Source organism: Haliotis rufescens, unplaced genomic scaffold (assembly GCF_023055435.1).
Source record: "Haliotis rufescens isolate VD_foot unplaced genomic scaffold, xgHalRufe1.0.p SCAF_15, whole genome shotgun sequence".
Classification (NCBI taxonomy): domain Eukaryota; kingdom Metazoa; phylum Mollusca; class Gastropoda; order Lepetellida; family Haliotidae; genus Haliotis; species Haliotis rufescens.
Window position 1 is genome coordinate 24,074,824 of NW_025963835.1, and position 17,312 is coordinate 24,092,135.

General features: G+C 42.3%; 1 protein-coding gene across 1 annotated transcript; it reads right to left on the reverse strand.

Moving 5' to 3' along the window:
• Positions 1-5,446: 5,446 nt before the first annotated feature.
• LOC125380094 lies at positions 5,447-13,180 on the reverse strand. The gene is made up of 6 exons (XM_048396349.1): positions 13,010-13,180; positions 10,915-10,962; positions 10,235-10,410; positions 8,351-8,515; positions 7,710-7,756; positions 5,447-5,524 (listed from the first exon to the last, which is right to left on the reverse strand). The coding sequence occupies exons 2-6, from the start codon at positions 10,956-10,958 to the stop codon at positions 5,489-5,491; spliced, it is 468 nt and encodes a 155-aa protein (XP_048252306.1). The 5' UTR covers positions 10,959-10,962; positions 13,010-13,180; the 3' UTR covers positions 5,447-5,488.
• Between the last annotated feature and the right edge of the window lie 4,132 nt (positions 13,181-17,312).

A 17,312-nucleotide genomic window follows, 5' to 3' on the forward strand; every position in this document is an offset into this window, starting at 1 on the left:
ACTGAGTTATGAAATAGAAGTCTGACATGCCAATTAAAAGATAAAGTGTTGCAGCTTCTGATTTCATAAATCTTCAAGAAGGATTATCAATAATGGGATGGGTGATGAGTTCAACTGCATGCCGAGTCTATACGCTGTGATTAACAATAATGCTCCGAGTCAATACATTTTATCAAAATGTATGACATGTATTACGTGAATGAACATATTGTTTATACTCGTCCATGTTTTTGACGGACAATATACTTTACATGCTCGGTAAAAGTGAGCATCATTGTGTGTTTCCGTGCTTTGTTCAGGTGAACAATTGACTTGTCCTTGCATGTGTTTGTGACGGGTGCCACTTGTGTGGCAGGATACGCTTACCTTTTCCCGAACACCCGTTGGATGGCCTGAACCACTTCGGATTTTAATCCCACATCAGTCTGATACACCGTGATATAACTGATATACTGAAATACTGTACAGTTGAAAATGGTGTTTAATGCGATTACCGTAGTGTGTTACTGCAACTGGTCAAATTTTGTGCAGTGATGTTATGTAATATGTAAAAGAAAGCATATTCAATTATCCAATTGATTTGTATAGAATATACTTGCGTCAGTGTATTTTATTAACGCCCAAAACCGTATTTGTTAAACAAACTAATAATAGTCAGTTGGCCACCAGCAGAAAAGAGGCTTAGTTTAGATTTTCGTTCCCACATTTTCCTGTATACCTTAAACCTTTTCTGTTGTATAAAGGAGGTCTCTGTACACAATTTTCATTGGGTAGTAAGCTTGCAAGTGTGTGCAGGAATTTTCAGGGGGTCAAAATTGCATAAATTGAAGGAAAAATGCATACTTTGACAAAATTGGCTGTAACATTTTCATTAAGTCATTAAATTATCCAAATTAAGTCTTTGATTACAGGTAATAGGTTCGGTTATCTGAATTTGGCAAACATTTTGTTTCATTTAACTGTTATTCTAATTCTCAGTGGAAACATTGGTAAAAATCATGTTTTTTTACTTCATTTTCAAATCTTGTGAGTAGGTAAAACACTAATTCCATTGAATTGTGACAATAAAACCACTATAACTGGGTATTAAAATCTGCCTTAACCATTGTACTATCCTATACAAAAAACAAAATGAAAATATATTACATAGGGGTTGAGATATTGTATACAATGTTACCCCACCCCCCAAAAACCAATTTTGATGAAAATTGCTTATTGAGTTATGGTGGTATATGATGTTGCTGTAGTGGATGAGTGGGATAATTGAAAAAATGCCTAAACACACCAAAATAGTAAACTCAGAAAGAAAAATTATGTTTCAAGTTTTTCTGTGAGCATTTATGGTGGCCATCTTGAATTTCAAGATGGCCGCCATTTTGACCTGTTTTTAAAAACAAGATCTTATATAGTTCTTCAACATGGTCATGTAATATATCATATGAAAGCTTTTTACATTGTCTTTTCAATGATGTACATTATTCACTGACTCCTGTGGTAAATTGATCCCCAACAATGAAAAAAGGAAATATTGAAAGCTAATTTATCTCACGACTTCAACCCATACCCAAATTTAGATTTAAATTAAAATGGACATATTTTCACTCAAAATTGTAGATATACAGCACTTTTGTCTGAGCATTTCACTAGTTTATAATTTGAGTGAAGAAACAAACATGAGAATACTTGTAGTATTATTAAGTATTAAAAATAAAATGTGAAATAATGTCACCGTCAGAGTCCGTCGCATCTGGAGAGGTAGGTAAGTTAAATTGTTTCTGTTTAGGCATGACATAGCACAACTGCATCCAAGGGAATATCCCATGATGTTCTTGGCGCAGCTACACCTGAATGAGGAGCATCTGCCTGTTGTGCATTTACAGGTGAGCAATTCTAGACACAGTGCTGGCATTCATTCCTGGGTCATTGGGATGGGTTCTGTGACATCGTCTGTAGACATCCACCTATACTCTTCTGGTGGTGGAATGTCCTTTGTGTGCGGAACACCACGTGATGCAAATGTGTTGACATCTGAGTAGAGGTTGTGTGGTGGGAGTTCCTCTAGGTCTCCAACTCTGTGGAACATGTCAGCTGTAAGTGTATTAATGCTACTTGCAGTCGATGCTGGATTGTACACTTTGATGACAAGTGAGTCTGTCTCTTTCATGTTGAAGGCACCAGTTTCTTCTGTTGGTTGCAACAAATATGGTTGTGCGATAAATATGTTCCAGGTCCACAACCTGTGACCGCATGGAATGCTGGTAGAGCTGCTACAATATCTGAGAGAATGAGAGATTGATGTACATCATCAACTGAAATGCACCCATTCATATCTGAGCAGAAAACGATGTTTATGATGCGTCAACTGTACTCTAACATCAGTGTCTCAGCTGTTAATGAAACTGTGGTCGTATCCATTGCAGGAGGCATCCATGACATTGATCACCATTCGTGTAGCTGCCTCTTTATGTGTTGACAGTAGATTTGGCATTGCTTCAGATTGATCTATGGAAGATACTGCTGTAATTGGGCTGCTTAATCCACCTGCAATGATGATGATTTGATGATTATGATGGAGATGCTGTGCCTGTGTGTGCAATTATGTGGTCAAGAATTGTATCAAATTTTGCTTGTTCATTTCAATAAAACTGGACAATGTAGCCAGCAGAAGGATGTCTCATTTATCTATTATTCTTCAAGTTTTCTTTGATCGATCACCTCTTTTTGTCCGAGTTGCAGATTTTACTGCCTTTGCAACATATTGGTCAAAGACATCATCGACTTAAGTACAAGTTTCACTGAAGTTCTTCAGCACATTCCAATTGAAAACATCAGCCAAATCTCCAAAGGGCCTAGCTTTGCTTGGTTTGCCTATAACCTGTACAAGAGCCATGCCAGAAATAACAATGCATTATGTGTCATCAGTTGATGGTACCATGAGAATCTGCAAGCAAATGTGATAATGCAGCTTTGTTGTACAAAGTAGGCCATCTGTTGTTGCCAGGGAAGGTGGGGTCTGGGACAGCTCATGTGTTAGAAGATGTGGTACGTTTACTTCTCTTCCACTGAGGGTGGCACTCAGCAACCTTCTGAAACGTTGTCTTCCTTGCTTAAAGGTATTGGTTTGAGTTGACTTCTTTGATATCTGAATGATGTACAGTGCGGAACATGTACTGTTGGACACACTTCTGATATTTTGTCATGAATACTCTTAGCATTATCCGCCAATCGATTGTCAGTGAACTCTGACAAAAGCTTGTCACCTCGATTCATACCATGATGATGTAATATCTTCCTTAGATCAATCTGCAGCAATACCAAATCTACCAAATCAGATATAGGTGGGTGCAGGTACTGCAAAGGACCTACTATTCATACAAGTTGATGATGTACATCAATCTCTCACTCAAGATGTTGTAGCAACTCTACCAGCATTCCATGCGGTCATGGTTGTGACACAACAAGCCAGTTCAGTGGTAATGGCAAGAAGCCGACCTGGAACATATTTATCGCACAATCAGATTTGTTCTTACCAACAGAAGAAACTGGTGCCTTCAACATGAAAAAGACAGAAACATTTGTTGTCAAAGTGTATAATCCAGCATCGACTGCAACTAGCATTAATACACTTACAGCTGACATGTTCCACAGAGTTGGAGACCTAGAGGAACTCCCACCACACAACCTCTACTCAGATGTCAGCACCAGTGCATCACGTGGTGTTCTGCACACAAAGGAAAGGCTGACATTCCACCACCAGAAGAGTATAGGTGGTCATCTACTGAGGATGTCATAGAAACCATCCCAATGAGCCAGAAACGAATGCCAGCACTGTGTCTAGAATTGCTCACATGTAAATGCACAACAGGCAGATGCTCCTCATCCAGGTGTTGCTGCGCCAAGAACATCATGGGATGTTCCCTTGGATGCAGTTGTGCTATGTCATGCCTAAACAGAAACAACTTACCTACCTTTCCAGAAGAGATGGACTCTGACGGTGACTAGAGGTGACATTATTTCACAGCCCTTGACTCTGTGATGTAATCTTTAATACTTCATAATACTACAAGTATTCTCATGTTTTTTTTCACTCAAACGATAAACTAGTGAAATGCTCAGACAAAAGTGCAGTTTATCTACAATTTGTGAGTGAAACGATGTCCATTTTATTAAAATACGACTTTGGAGGTTGGTTGTTGTTGCTAGAGAAATTAGCTTTCGATATATCATTTGTTGTATTATTGGGGGATAAGATTACCACAGAAGTCAGTGAATAAGGTACATCATTAAAAAGACAATGTAAAAAAGCTTCCATATGATATATTACATGACCATGTTGTAGAACTAAAGTGCTGTATATCTACAATTTTGAGTGAAAATATGTCCATTTCAATATAAATCTAAATTTGGGTATGGGTTGAAGTCACGAGAGAAATTAGCTTTCAATATTTCCTCTTTTCATTGTTGGGGGTCAATTTACCACAGGAGTCAGTGAATGTACATCATTGAAAAGACAATGTAAAAAGCTTTCATATGATATATTACATGACCATGTTGAAGAACTATATAAGATCTTGTTTTTAAAAACAGGTCAAAATGGCGGCCATCTTGAAATTCAAGATGGCCACCATAAATGCTCACAGAAAAACTTGAAACATAATTTTTCTTTCTGAGTTTACTATTTTGGTGTGTTTAGGCATTGTTGCAATTATCCAACTCATCCACTACAGCAACATCATCTACCACCATAACTCAATAAGCAATTTTCATCAAAATTGGTTTTTGGGGGGTGGGGTAACATTGTATACAATATCTCAACCCCTATATAATATATTTTCATTTTGTTTTTTGTATAGGATAGTACAATGGTTAAGGCAGATTTTAATACCCAGTTATAGTGGTTTTATTATCACAATTCAATGGAATTAGTGTTTTACCTACTCACAAGATTTGAAAATGAAGTAAAAAAACATGATTTTTACCAATGTTTCCACTGAGAATTAGAATAACAGTTAAATGAAACAAAATGTTTGCCAAATTCAGATAACCGAACCTATTACCTGTAATCAAAGACTTAATTTGGATAATTTAATGACTTAATGAAAATGTTACAGCCAATTTTGTCAAAGTATGCATTTTTCCTTCAATTTATGCAATTTTGACCCCCTGAAAATTCCTGCACACACTTGCAAGCTTACTACCCAATGAAAATTGTGTACAGATACCTCCTTTATACAATAGAAAAGGTTTAAGGTATACAGGAAAATGTGGGAACGAAAATCTTGTTTTTCACCCCTGGCCAACTGACTATAACAGATCATATACAGGCATGGTGCCTTGACTTACTACTAGCTTTAATAGGCCATCCCGGAATATAATAGTTCCCCCCAAAGCGAGGAACATATGTTTTAGTATGTTTACAAGAAATATATTCCAAACAATATCCTCATTAGATGATATTAGATCACAAAGTTTTATTTGACAGATGATATCAATGGCCGTGAGATGGAACACAGTTGTTGTAGAGCTGAAACATTCGAAGTGTTAACACAACTCAGTGGATAAAAGATGGCACAGTTCAATTTTTCAAACATATAGTTATTTATCTGAACATCATTTAGGTACTGGTCATTAATTATAGGGACGAGGTCATAAACAAATGTTCCATGTATTGGTTGTTGGTTGGTTGGTTTGTTGTTTAACGCCGCACTCAGCAATATTCCAGCTATATGACGGCGGTCTGTAAATAATCGAGTCTGGACCAGAAAATCCAGTGATTAACATCATGAGCATCGATCCACGCAATTGGGATCGATGACATGCATCAACCAAGTCAGCGACAAGCATAGTCACCTTTTACGGCAAGCATGGGTTGCTGATGACCTATTCTACCCCGTAATCTTCACGGGTCCCATGTATTGGAGGGGGAGATAAATTGGTCATGATATGAGTGAGTGTGTGTGTCAGCAAAATATGATATAGTCCAAAGACCAATCGGTAGCCTAGTGGTTAAATCGTTCGCTCGTCACGCCGAAGACCCGGGTTCGATTCCGGACATGGGTACAATGTGTGAAGCCCATTTCTGGTGTCCCCCGCCGTGATATTGCTGGAATATTGCTGAAAGCGGCGAAAAACAATGTTCATTCACTCACTGACTCACTCACCCAAAGACCAATCTCACCCCACACACATGTCCCTAAGTTTTCGGGCAACAGAAGTCTTCCAGTCTTTGCATTGAAATGCAGTGATTTCTGAATATAATTACATACTCTATCATGAAATTTAGGAACTTTGTTATTCAGTCAATTGAGAATAGTCATAAACGTCCTATTGGGTCCAGTGTGTTGAGAAGAATACGTTTTACTGGACACGTTCGGCCATTTTCAGAGATGTGGGCGATTTCTTTCTTTGGTTACGGATTTTCAGCCGCCTTTTAGTCGCCTGTCCAAAACAACACACTGCATCTTGTAATGAATAGTTCCATAAGTAAATGACATTTTAGTTTCGAAAGTTACCCAAACTACTACAGCAGAACACGGATGGAGCGAACAAACGGATGCAACGAACTGTTAAAAATCCCCGATTTATCGCCTATATATTATCATATAAAATTTACGCACTTAACAAACTCTCTACAGTGAAGTAACGTATAAAGCGAACTGATATCTGCTCCCCGACAAGCGAAAACACCACTTATAAGTGATGTGTTTTGTGAACAGAGAAATCCCATGTTTGTTGAGATGTGGCCCAAGATCGGTCTGGTCGTTCTCACAGTCCTTACTATTTTCCCTTCCTCGCAACCCTTACTATTTTCCCTTCCTCGCAGTCCTTACTAATTTCCCTTCCCCACAGTCCTTACTATTTTCCCTTCCTCACAACCCTTACTATTTTCCTTTCCTCACAGTCCTTACTATTTTCCTTTCCTCACAGTCCTTACTATTTTCCCTTCCTCACAGTCCTTACTATTTTCACTTCCTCACATTCCTTACTATTTTCCCTTCCTCACATTCCTTACTATTTTCACTTCCTCACAGTCCATACTATTTTCACTTCCTCACATTCCTTACTATTTTCCCTTCCTCACATTCCTTACTATTTTTACTTCCTCACATTCCTTACTATTTTCACTTCCTCACATTCCTTACTATTTTCACTTCCTCACAGTCCTTACTATTTTCACTTACTCACATTCCTTACTATTTTCACTTCCTCACATTCCTTACTATTTTCACTTCCTCACATTCCTTACTATTTTCCCTTCCTCACAGTCCTTACTATTTCCCCTTCCTCACAGTCCTTACTATTTTCACTTCCTCACAGACCTTACTGTAATGCAACAGCCATAAATCAAGCTACTCTAGATTTTCAACGGGTTCCGAATTTCCATCTCACTTTGGTTTTTTTTTTGTATCTCACTGGGATTCCTTTTTTAAATGTTGTTGATTGTTTCTATCAACATTATACATTTTCAGAATTAATTAATCAGGTTGCCACAACCAATTATAGAACTTCTATTTTCGGTAAATTTTCGATATTGGTTTCTAATTTTCGATGTTTAGGAAATGCTTTCGGAATTTTTTTTGGGTGTGTTTTTACATTAAACACTACAGCTACCCGCGGCTTTTATTTTTTCTGCTTCAAACCATCATGGCGGATAGGTATCTGGCAACTGCATGTGTATCACTGGAAAAGTGTATCGTCACGTGACTTACGTTGGTTAAGTAGGTCTGGAACTCTGCAACCGAGACTCGCCCATCTCCTGCAATACATAAACCGATGTCAAGGTTAAAGAGAGGGGAGACAACTCATTCCTTCGCACACACCATCCATCTGTCTGTTTCAGAGACTGTCAAGTCCAAAGTGTTCACAGTTTCTGAAACTGGCGACAAAGGAACAACGAAAGAACATGTGTGTTCTGTGTTGGTTTTCATTTGTACGAAACGAAATTTCCGAATTGAGGGGGTAACGATATGGAGCAGAATAGCTTTAGAAAGCTGACATCTGATTGGCTAAGAACCAACAAATCCTTCATTTTGATTGGGCGGTGACGTGACCTGCTATGGATGTTTTCTTAGATCTTCACGCAGAGAGGTATCGTATCGGAGAAAAAGATGTCATTTTAATGCGATTGTGTTCTAAAGTTTCGAATTTGTTTAAAACTTTCCGTTGGGTACATATTTGTAAATCTTATTGTTGTACACTTTTGTAGTCAGTCCCAATTGAATAAATTCATTAATTTTACCGGGAGGTTTACGACAAAAGACAACCGCCCCTTCTCGACCCATCCCGTAACCTGAATGCGTGAATGAATGAATGAATGAATGAATGAATGAATGAATGAATGAACACCCACCGTCAGTATCGAGACCTTTGTCCAAAGCGACGATGTCACTGTCGGTGAGTTTCAGGTCGTCGTTGACATCGAAGTGGTGGAAGAGGTAGCCGGCAAAGTCGGGCTCGTCGTGGTACCGCTGATGCCATTGTTTCACAAACTCATCCTCCGTGACATCTCCGCTCACTGAAACATCATCATCAACAGTCTGTCAAGCGAGTATGTTTTCGCAAAACCCGAGGCAAAATGATCTTTTCAAGCATTTTCTGAACAAATTGTTTTTTTTAAATAGTACCGCAAAAACTGTGCTAAGTCAGTGTAAAATTTCTGTTTGTTTATTTTTCATTTTTTTATTCATTTCAGAAGGAATTAATTTTGCATTTTCGCATGTTCAGCATGTATGTTATCGCGTACATTGTCTCGACGAATTTTTGACGGAGATGCAGACAGACAATATGCATACAATATATTACACGGCTAAATGTTCGTATTTCTTGACATGTCATTGTAGCATCGGCAGTATATTGGCCGGGGCATGAATATATATGCGCATATACATGTATACGTACCTAGCAACTGTTTCTTATTACAGTATTTCAAATAGTTGCATTGGCCATATTTCCCCAAACGTTGCAATACAGCTGTTCTTTCTGGGAACTAAATCACTTGAACAAGATCTTTTATCATTCTTAAGAATATAGTCAAGTTATGTTTATTGTTTTCAATACTACAGATATAAATTTTAGATACATCTTTTTGCAGATGAACTAATATCATTCAAGAACTAAATAAGTTGTTTGTTGTTTAACACCGCACTCAGCAATTTTCCAGCATTATAATGACGGTTTGTAAATAATGGAGTCTGGACCGGACAATCCAGTGATTGACATCATGAGCATCGATCTATGTAACTGGAATACGATGACATGCATCAACCAAATCAACTAGTCTGACCACCCAATCCCGTTTGTAGATTCTTACGACAAGCATGGGTTGCTGAAGATCAATTCTAACCCGGATCTTCAGTTGAGGTAAGAGACTGAGAGTTTGAGGTGGTGACGTCACTTCCGAAACGACGCTACGGTGTCGAATGGGCCCAGGGTATTAATCCTAATCGATATACCATACGCTGAAAGTTTTGTCAGAAGCGACGAGCGAACGCTTTGACCACTAGGCTACCCGACCGCCCTTTCCAGTCATATCACGGCGTGTGGGTTTAATGTTGTGGGAAAGCCCGAAGTGATTCATGTCACATGCCACTTTGGTGAAACCCACGAGCACGGTTATGGTGCTGAAAAACCCAGAAACATAATCGGGGCAAACCGTAATTCGAACCCTAAGACCATAGATTTCTGGCGTGCCCAACCAACATATTCATGCTAGTCAACGCCATCTTCCCGAGGCAAGAGAGTTAACTGACTTTAAAAGTCCAGTTTCCACCCTGCCGAACTAGGCTGGAATTCCTGGGTTCGGTCGTAGCGCCACTTGTGGCTATTACGAGTTATGTCCCTTCTATGCCTCTCCTATGGACCAATCAGATTCCCCCTCTCGTATCACTTGCATTTGCTTCAAACAAAACTGCGGCGACAGGTCAAGACGATCTGATCGATAATCAAGATCTATATATTGTGATAAAACGTGTCTTACATCGCGAAGTGCATCAAAACACGTGAGCACCTTGATTAAAAACATGAAAAGATTTAGAAAATATCTGTTGACAACGAGTTAGCGGTGCACATGCTTTGCAAATCCTTCAATCGACCGAAATCTGCATGACAGTTTACGAACCGGATTTCGATTTCTCTTGCCTCGGGAAGATGGTCAACGCTTACAACAAACATAGGTTACGGATACCAACGCTTATCCGAATCCTCACGCAGGTATATAATAAGAAGCGTCTCTTACTGTCCTTGTCATACTTGGTGAGAAACTCAGTCTTGACCTCGGTCTGCTCAACAATGCCGTCTCCATCGTTCTCCATGTCGGCGATGACGCTGGTGATCACCTGACTCGCCTTCAGCTGTTGATGGTTGTTGTGGATGCAGGAGTGGTTGTGGGCGTGGCCATGGTTATGGCCCTGTCTGAACGCAGAGAAGCTCTTGATGAGCTGGGGCTTCTTTTTTTCAGTTTTAAAGAAGACTGGGAGGTAAACCTGACTTTAAACTTGAAACCCTTGAACTGGGGCATGGTGTTGACAAACTAACAATCTTAATCAGGGCTAATCTGGAATATTAACGAACGACTACCGGATCATGACGCAGCCAAGGGACGCAACCGTTCAACGTATTGCGGCACCAGAAACCAATACGGCTCAGAAAAAGAAGCAATGAAGTAACTCGATCTTCGTACCGACGGAGAAAGTTTATTGAAAGCTATTTAACTTAAAGTTCTGGGAGTCTTCGAAATGAAACAGAGGGTATCAAGCAAGTGTGTTTTGAGATGGTAAATAGCATGTATTGGGAATAAGAACTGTCTTTAGCGAGCTGTAATTCCAGATTATACTATTCGCCCAGATCTAATATACTAACTTATACCCCCCATCCATATTATGTACCTGATCTGATTTACTATCTCATACCACTCACCCGTAAACAGCCACGGTTCCAATTAAAACAAGGAAAGCTATCATGGTCCTGAAAAGCAAATACACACGTTTCAGTTTGAACAACATTTAGCAGATTCACAGAACCCAGTACGGCTGGAGTTTGATAACGCCCGGTCGATACAGAGAGTACCATGTCTGGACAGGGCACCTGGTGTTGGGGAGTTTGATAGCACACAGTACATAAAGAGAGTAACAAGTCTGGACAGGGCACCCGGTGTTGGGGGAGGTTGATAGCGCCCGCTAGATACAGAGAGTACCATATCTGCACAGGGCACCTGGTGTTGGGGAGTTTGATAGCACCCGCTAGATACAGAGAGTACCATGTCTGGACAGGGCACCTGGTGTTGGAGGAGTTTGATAGCGCCCGCTAGATACAGAGAGTACCATGTCTGGACAGATCACCTGGTGTTGGAGGAGTTTGATAGCGCCCGCTAGATACAGAGAGTACCATGTCTGGACAAGGCACCTGGTGTTGGAGGAGTTTGATAGCGCCCGCTAGATACAGAGAGTACCATGTCTGGACAGGGCACCTGGTGTTGGAGGAGTTTGATAGCGCCCAGTACATAAAGAGAGTACCAAGTCTGGACAGAGCACATGGTGTTGGAGGAGTTTGATAGCGCCCGCTAGATACAGAGAGTACCATGTCTGGACAAGGCACCTGGTGTTGGAGGAGTTTGATAGCGCCCGCTAGATACAGAGAGTACCATGTCTGGACAGGGCACCTGGTGTTGGAGGAGTTTGATAGCGCCCAGTACATAAAGAGAGTACCAAGTCTGGACAGAGCACATGGTGTTGGAGGAGTTTGATAGCGCCCGCTAGATACAGAGAGTACCATGTCTGGACAGAGCACCTGGTGTTGGGTGAGTTTGACAGCACACAGTACATACAGAGAATACCAAGTCTGGACAGAGCACCCGGTGTTGGGTGAGTTTGACAGCACACAGTACATACAGAGAGTACCGTGTCTGGACAGAGCACCCGGTGTTGGGTGAGTTTGACAGCATACAATACATACAGAGAGTACCAAGTCTGGATAGAGCACCTGGTGTTGGGGAGTTTGATAGCGCCCAGTACGTACAGAGAGTAACAGTTCTGGACGGAGCACCCGGTGTCTGGTGAGTTTGACAGCACACAGTACATACAGAGAGTACCGTGTCTGGACAGAGCACCCGGTGTTGGGTGAGTTTGACAGCATACAATACATACAGTGAGTAACAAGTATGGACAGAGCACCTGGTGTTGGGTACGTTTGACAGCACACAGTACGTACAGAGAGTACCATGTCTGGACTGGGCACCTGGTCTTGGAGGACTTTGATAGCACACAGTACATACAGAGAGTACCAAGTCTGGATAGAGCACCTGGTGTTGGGGAGTTTGATAGCGCCCAGTACGTACAGAGAGTAACAGTTCTGGACAGAGCACCCGGTGTTGGGTGAGTTTGATAGCACACAGTACATACAGAGGGAAACAGGTATAGGCAGAACACCCGGTGTTGGGTGAGTTTGACAGCACACAGTACATACAGAGAGTACCAAGTCTGGACAGAGCACCTGGTGTTGCAGGAGGTTGATTGCACACAGTACATACAGAGAGTAACAGGTCTGGACAGGGCACCCGGTGTTGGGTGAGTTTGATAGCACACAGTACGTACAGAGAGTAACAGGTATAGGCAGAGCACCCGGTGTTGGGTACGTTTGACAGCATACAATACGTACAGAGAGTAACAGGTATAGGCAGAGCACCCGGTGTTGGGTAAGTTTGATAGCACACAGTACATACAGAGAGTAACAGATCTCGACCGAACACCTAGTTTTGGATGAGTTTGAGAGCGCCCGTTGGATACAGAGAGTACCAAGTCTGGACAGAGCACCTGGTGTTGGAGGGGTTTGAAGACCCCGGTATACACGGAGTATCAGCACTGGACAGGGAACCTGTTGGGGGAGGTTTGTCATTAACGATAGGTACAGTAACAGGCAAGCTTTGATGTTGCACAAAGCGATATTGGCGCTTAGACTGCAAAGGGAACCTGAACAGAAACCGATATTGAAAAAGTTGCCGGCATGGAAACCTTACCTTGACAGGAGTACAGCTAGTGTTCCGCAAGGCTGTCTGGCTGAGAATACGTACAAGCGGACACGATAATTCTTACATAAGGTGTGTACTGGGTGACGTAGATGCCAAGGAGTGTCGTTGTATGAAATGACACTTTTTACACCTGTGTCTTTCACAGGGTTGTCGGTTGAATCTGGGCCAAGGTGAATTCTGTTCTCCACGCGACATAGCTCGATGGCGGGATACAGGCAAAGCTTTTAAAAACTGCTCTCTCTTGCCGACGAGAACTCTTGAGATGTTGGACAGTGTACCACACAGCAAAACCCACATACCGACACCACCCCCCCCCCGACTAGAACTGTTGAAATGTTGGACAGTGTACCACACAGCACCACCCATATACCGACACAAACCCGATTGGAACTATTGATATGTTGGACAGTGTATAACACAACACCACCCATATACCGACACACGCCCAACTAGAACTGTTGAGGTGTTGGAGATGTGACGGGTTCTGGGTATATACAAGAACTAGCAAGTGTTGACAGTACAGGTGGTGTTAGAGGTGGTGACAAGTTCTGGGTAGACGAGGTCTGGGTATATACAAGAACTAGCAAGTGTTGACAGTACACGTGGTGCTGGAGGTGGTGACAAGTTCTGGGAAGACGAGGTCTGGGTATATACAAGAACTAGCAAGTGTTGACAGTACACGTGGTGTTAGAGGTGGTGACAAGTTCTGGGTAGACGAGGTCTGGGTATATACAAGAACTAGCAAGTGTTGATAGCACAGGTGGTGTTAGAGGAGGTGACGAGGGCTGGGTATATACAAGAACCAGCAAGTGTTGACAGCACAGGTGGTGTTAGAGGAGGTGACGAGGGCTGGGTATATACAAGAACTAGCAAGTGTTGACAGTACACGTGGTATTAGAGGAGGTAACGAGGTCTGGGTATATACAAGAACTTGCAAGTGTTAACAGGACAGGGGTTAGAAGGGTATGACGAGGTCTGGGTATATACAAGAACTAGCAAGTGTTAACAGGACAGGTGGTTAGAAGGGTATGACGAGGTCTGGGTATATACAAGAACTAGCAAGTGTTAACAGGACAGGTTGTTTGAAGGGTATGACGAGGGCTGGGTATATAGAAGAACTAGCAAGTGTTAACAGGACACAGGACAGGTTGTTTGAAGGGTATGACGAGGGCTGGGTATATACAAGAACCAGCAAGTGTTGACAGCACAGGTGGTGTTAGAGGAGGTGACGAGGGCTGGGTATATACAAGAACTAGCAAGTGTTGACAGTACACGTGGTATTAGAGGAGGTAACGAGGTCTGGGTATATACAAGAACTTGCAAGTGTTAACAGGACAGGGGTTAGAAGGGTATGACGAGGTCTGGGTATATACAAGAACTAGCAAGTGTTAACAGGACAGGTGGTTAGAAGGGTATGACGAGGTCTGGGTATATACAAGAACTAGCAAGTGTTAACAGGACAGGTTGTTTGAAGGGTATGACGAGGGCTGGGTATATAGAAGAACTAGCAAGTGTTAACAGGACACAGGACAGGTTGTTTGAAGGGTATGACGAGGGCTGGGTATATACAAGAACCAGCAAGTGTTGACAGCACAGGTGGTGTTAGAGGAGGTGACGAGGGCTGGGTATATAGAAGAACTAGCAAGTGTTGACAGTACACGTGGTATTAGAGGAGGTAACGAGGTCTGGGTATATACAAGAACTTGCAAGTGTTAACAGGACAGGGGTTAGAAGGGTATGACGAGGTCTGGGTATATACAAGAACTAGCAAGTGTTAACAGGACAGGTGGTTAGAAGGGTATGACGAGGTCTGGGTATATACAAGAACTAGCAAGTGTTAACAGGACAGGCTGTTTGAAGGGTATGACGAGGGCTGGGTATATAGAAGAACTAGCAAGTGTTAACAGGACAGGTTGTTTGAAGGGTATGACGAGGGCTGGGTATATAGAAGAACTAGCAAGTGTTAACAGGACAGGTTGTTTGAAGGGTATGACGAGGGCTGGGTATATAGAAGAACCAGCAAGTGTTAACAGGACAGGTTGTTAGAGGTGGTGAAGAGGGCTGGGTATATACAAGAACTAGCAAGTGTTGACAGTACAGGTGGTGCTTGAGGTGGTCACGAGTGCTAGGCATGTACTTGACCTGACATAGATGTTCCACTGGAAGTATTATCTCTAATAAAATATGTTGGAAAGGGAGTGCTGCGTGGCCTACTCTAGTTCACAGCTGTTTGATTGCCTCACACACTGTCGCGAGCAGAGGTCACGACTACATGTTTAGATAAAAGCAAATGTTGAAACACCATCTTTGTAGTGTGGGACACGAAACGTGGTTTTGGAGGATGATGCGAAGCTTCTGTATATACAAGACGTGCCGCATGTACACATCGTTATTCCGATACAGTGAGTGAGTGAGTTGGGTTTAACGCCACTTTTAACAGTATTCCAGTTATATCACGGCCTTTCAGCTTAAGGTGGGAGGAAAGCCGGAAGTGATGCAGGTCTCAGACGTTTACCACTTCGGTGAAACCCACGAGCACGGGTATGGTGCTGACAAACCTAGAAACATAATCGGGGCGAACCGGGATTCGAACCCACAATCATAGGTTTCTTGCGTGCCCAAGGGACGCAACCCTGCACAGCGAATCGCGGCGCCTTAGACGACTGGACCACCCGTGCCCCCTGATACACTGAGTGAGATTTCTCAGTTCGCTATGCACGTCACTAATTAGTGATAGATGGGCTTGTCGGTCATCAGATATCAGTTCGCTGTATACGTTAGTTCGCTGTAGAGAGTTCGTTATATATGTACATTTTATATGATATTATATAGGAGATAATTCGGGGATTTTTAACAGTTCGTTGTATCCGTTTGTTCGTTATATCCGTGTGTTCGCTATATCCGTGTGCGTTATATCCGTGTTCTACTGTATTCCTATTGCATCACGATAAGACCGGGGTATTGTAGGCCTTATAATCGTCCCGTTGAGATTTCGTCCCACGCAACATTGGAGAGGCGACAAAATGGATCGGGAGGTCAGGCTCGGTGATTTGGTTGATACCATGTCATCGTATCCTGTCTGCGAGGACGTTGATCATAATATCAAATACCGATGCTCATGTTGTCAATCACTGGCTTGTCTGATCCAGAATCGACCATTACAGGCCCCCGTCATATACTTAGAGTATTGACGAGTGCGGCGCTAAACAAACAAATAAACAAACAAACTAAAACAAAGAGAACTAAATCAACATTGCTAGAAGCGCTCGTTATATCTCTAAGACGTGTCCAGTCTGTGTAGTGTTGGCTGCAGATGTAGTTGGTGTCATGATGGGGTTGTGTTGTGGATGCAGGTCATCCTCAATTATCAAGGGTACTATATATCCATCCTTTGTGATATATACCCTGGACCCATTCACCATCAACGTTTCGTTTCGGAAGTGACGTCACCATCTCAATCTCTCGTATCACAAATCAGCACATAATTTTTCTCTCTTATGAGAGTAATTTAAACTGGAGAGATATTTTTAGTGTCATTGTAGGATATATCCAACTAGATGGAGATATAATACACGCTTATCGTTGGAAGAACGGAAGAATGTGTACTCGACAAATATACTGAACCGCAAAGGAAACATCACCATGGATAGATATATGAGAAACCTTATTTGTCCAACCACTGTAAACATACTTTGAGACATACTTAAAAGATGAAACTTGGCAAAACTGATCATCAAGGTTGAAATTAATGCCTCAAATGGCATCACAAGTCAGTATCTCGTGTGTCCGCCATGTGCATTGATGACTGCTGTGCAACGTCGATACATGGAATGGTTGAGGCGGTTGATGAAGGCCATAGGCACTTGAGCCCACACTCTGAGGAACGCCTGACGAAGTTCAGCTGCAGTTGTCGGCCTTGGTCGGACGTCGTTCAGCCGCCTTTGAATCTCGTCCTACAGGTGCTCAATGGAATTTAAATCGGGACTGAGGGCAGGCCACTGCCTGGTTCTGATGCCATTCTGCTGGAGGAAGTCTCTTGCTGCTCTCGCAGTGTGGGCACGGGCGTTATCATGCTGAAACTCGTGGTTGCTGTGACGTGCCAAACGAGGTATGGCGTGTGGTCTCAAGACTTGATCATTGTACCGAGCTGCTGTGACACCATTGCCTCTCCCTGGACCGATGTTCTGGAAGACGATAGGGCCGACCCTGTGTGCAAGACCAATTCCACCCCACACCATGATGCTCGGACAACCCCACGAGTCTCTCTCAACGACACAGCATCGCCAGACTC

What these genes read in the sequence shown, in the direction of transcription:
- LOC125380094 (XM_048396349.1), bottom strand. Translation starts at nt 10,958, where the DNA reads ATGATAGCTTTCCTTGTTTTAATTGGAACCGTGGCTGTTTACGG. An exon ending in CACCAAGTATGACAAGGACA is followed by an intron (nt 8,516 to 10,234) that starts GTAAGAGACGCT and finishes ATGATGTTTCAG; the next exon opens with TGAGCGGAGATGTCACGGAG. An exon ending in TCCAGACCTACTTAACCAAC is followed by an intron (nt 5,525 to 7,709) that starts GTAAGTCACGTG and finishes CGAATGTTTCAG; the next exon opens with CTCTACAACAACTGTGTTCC.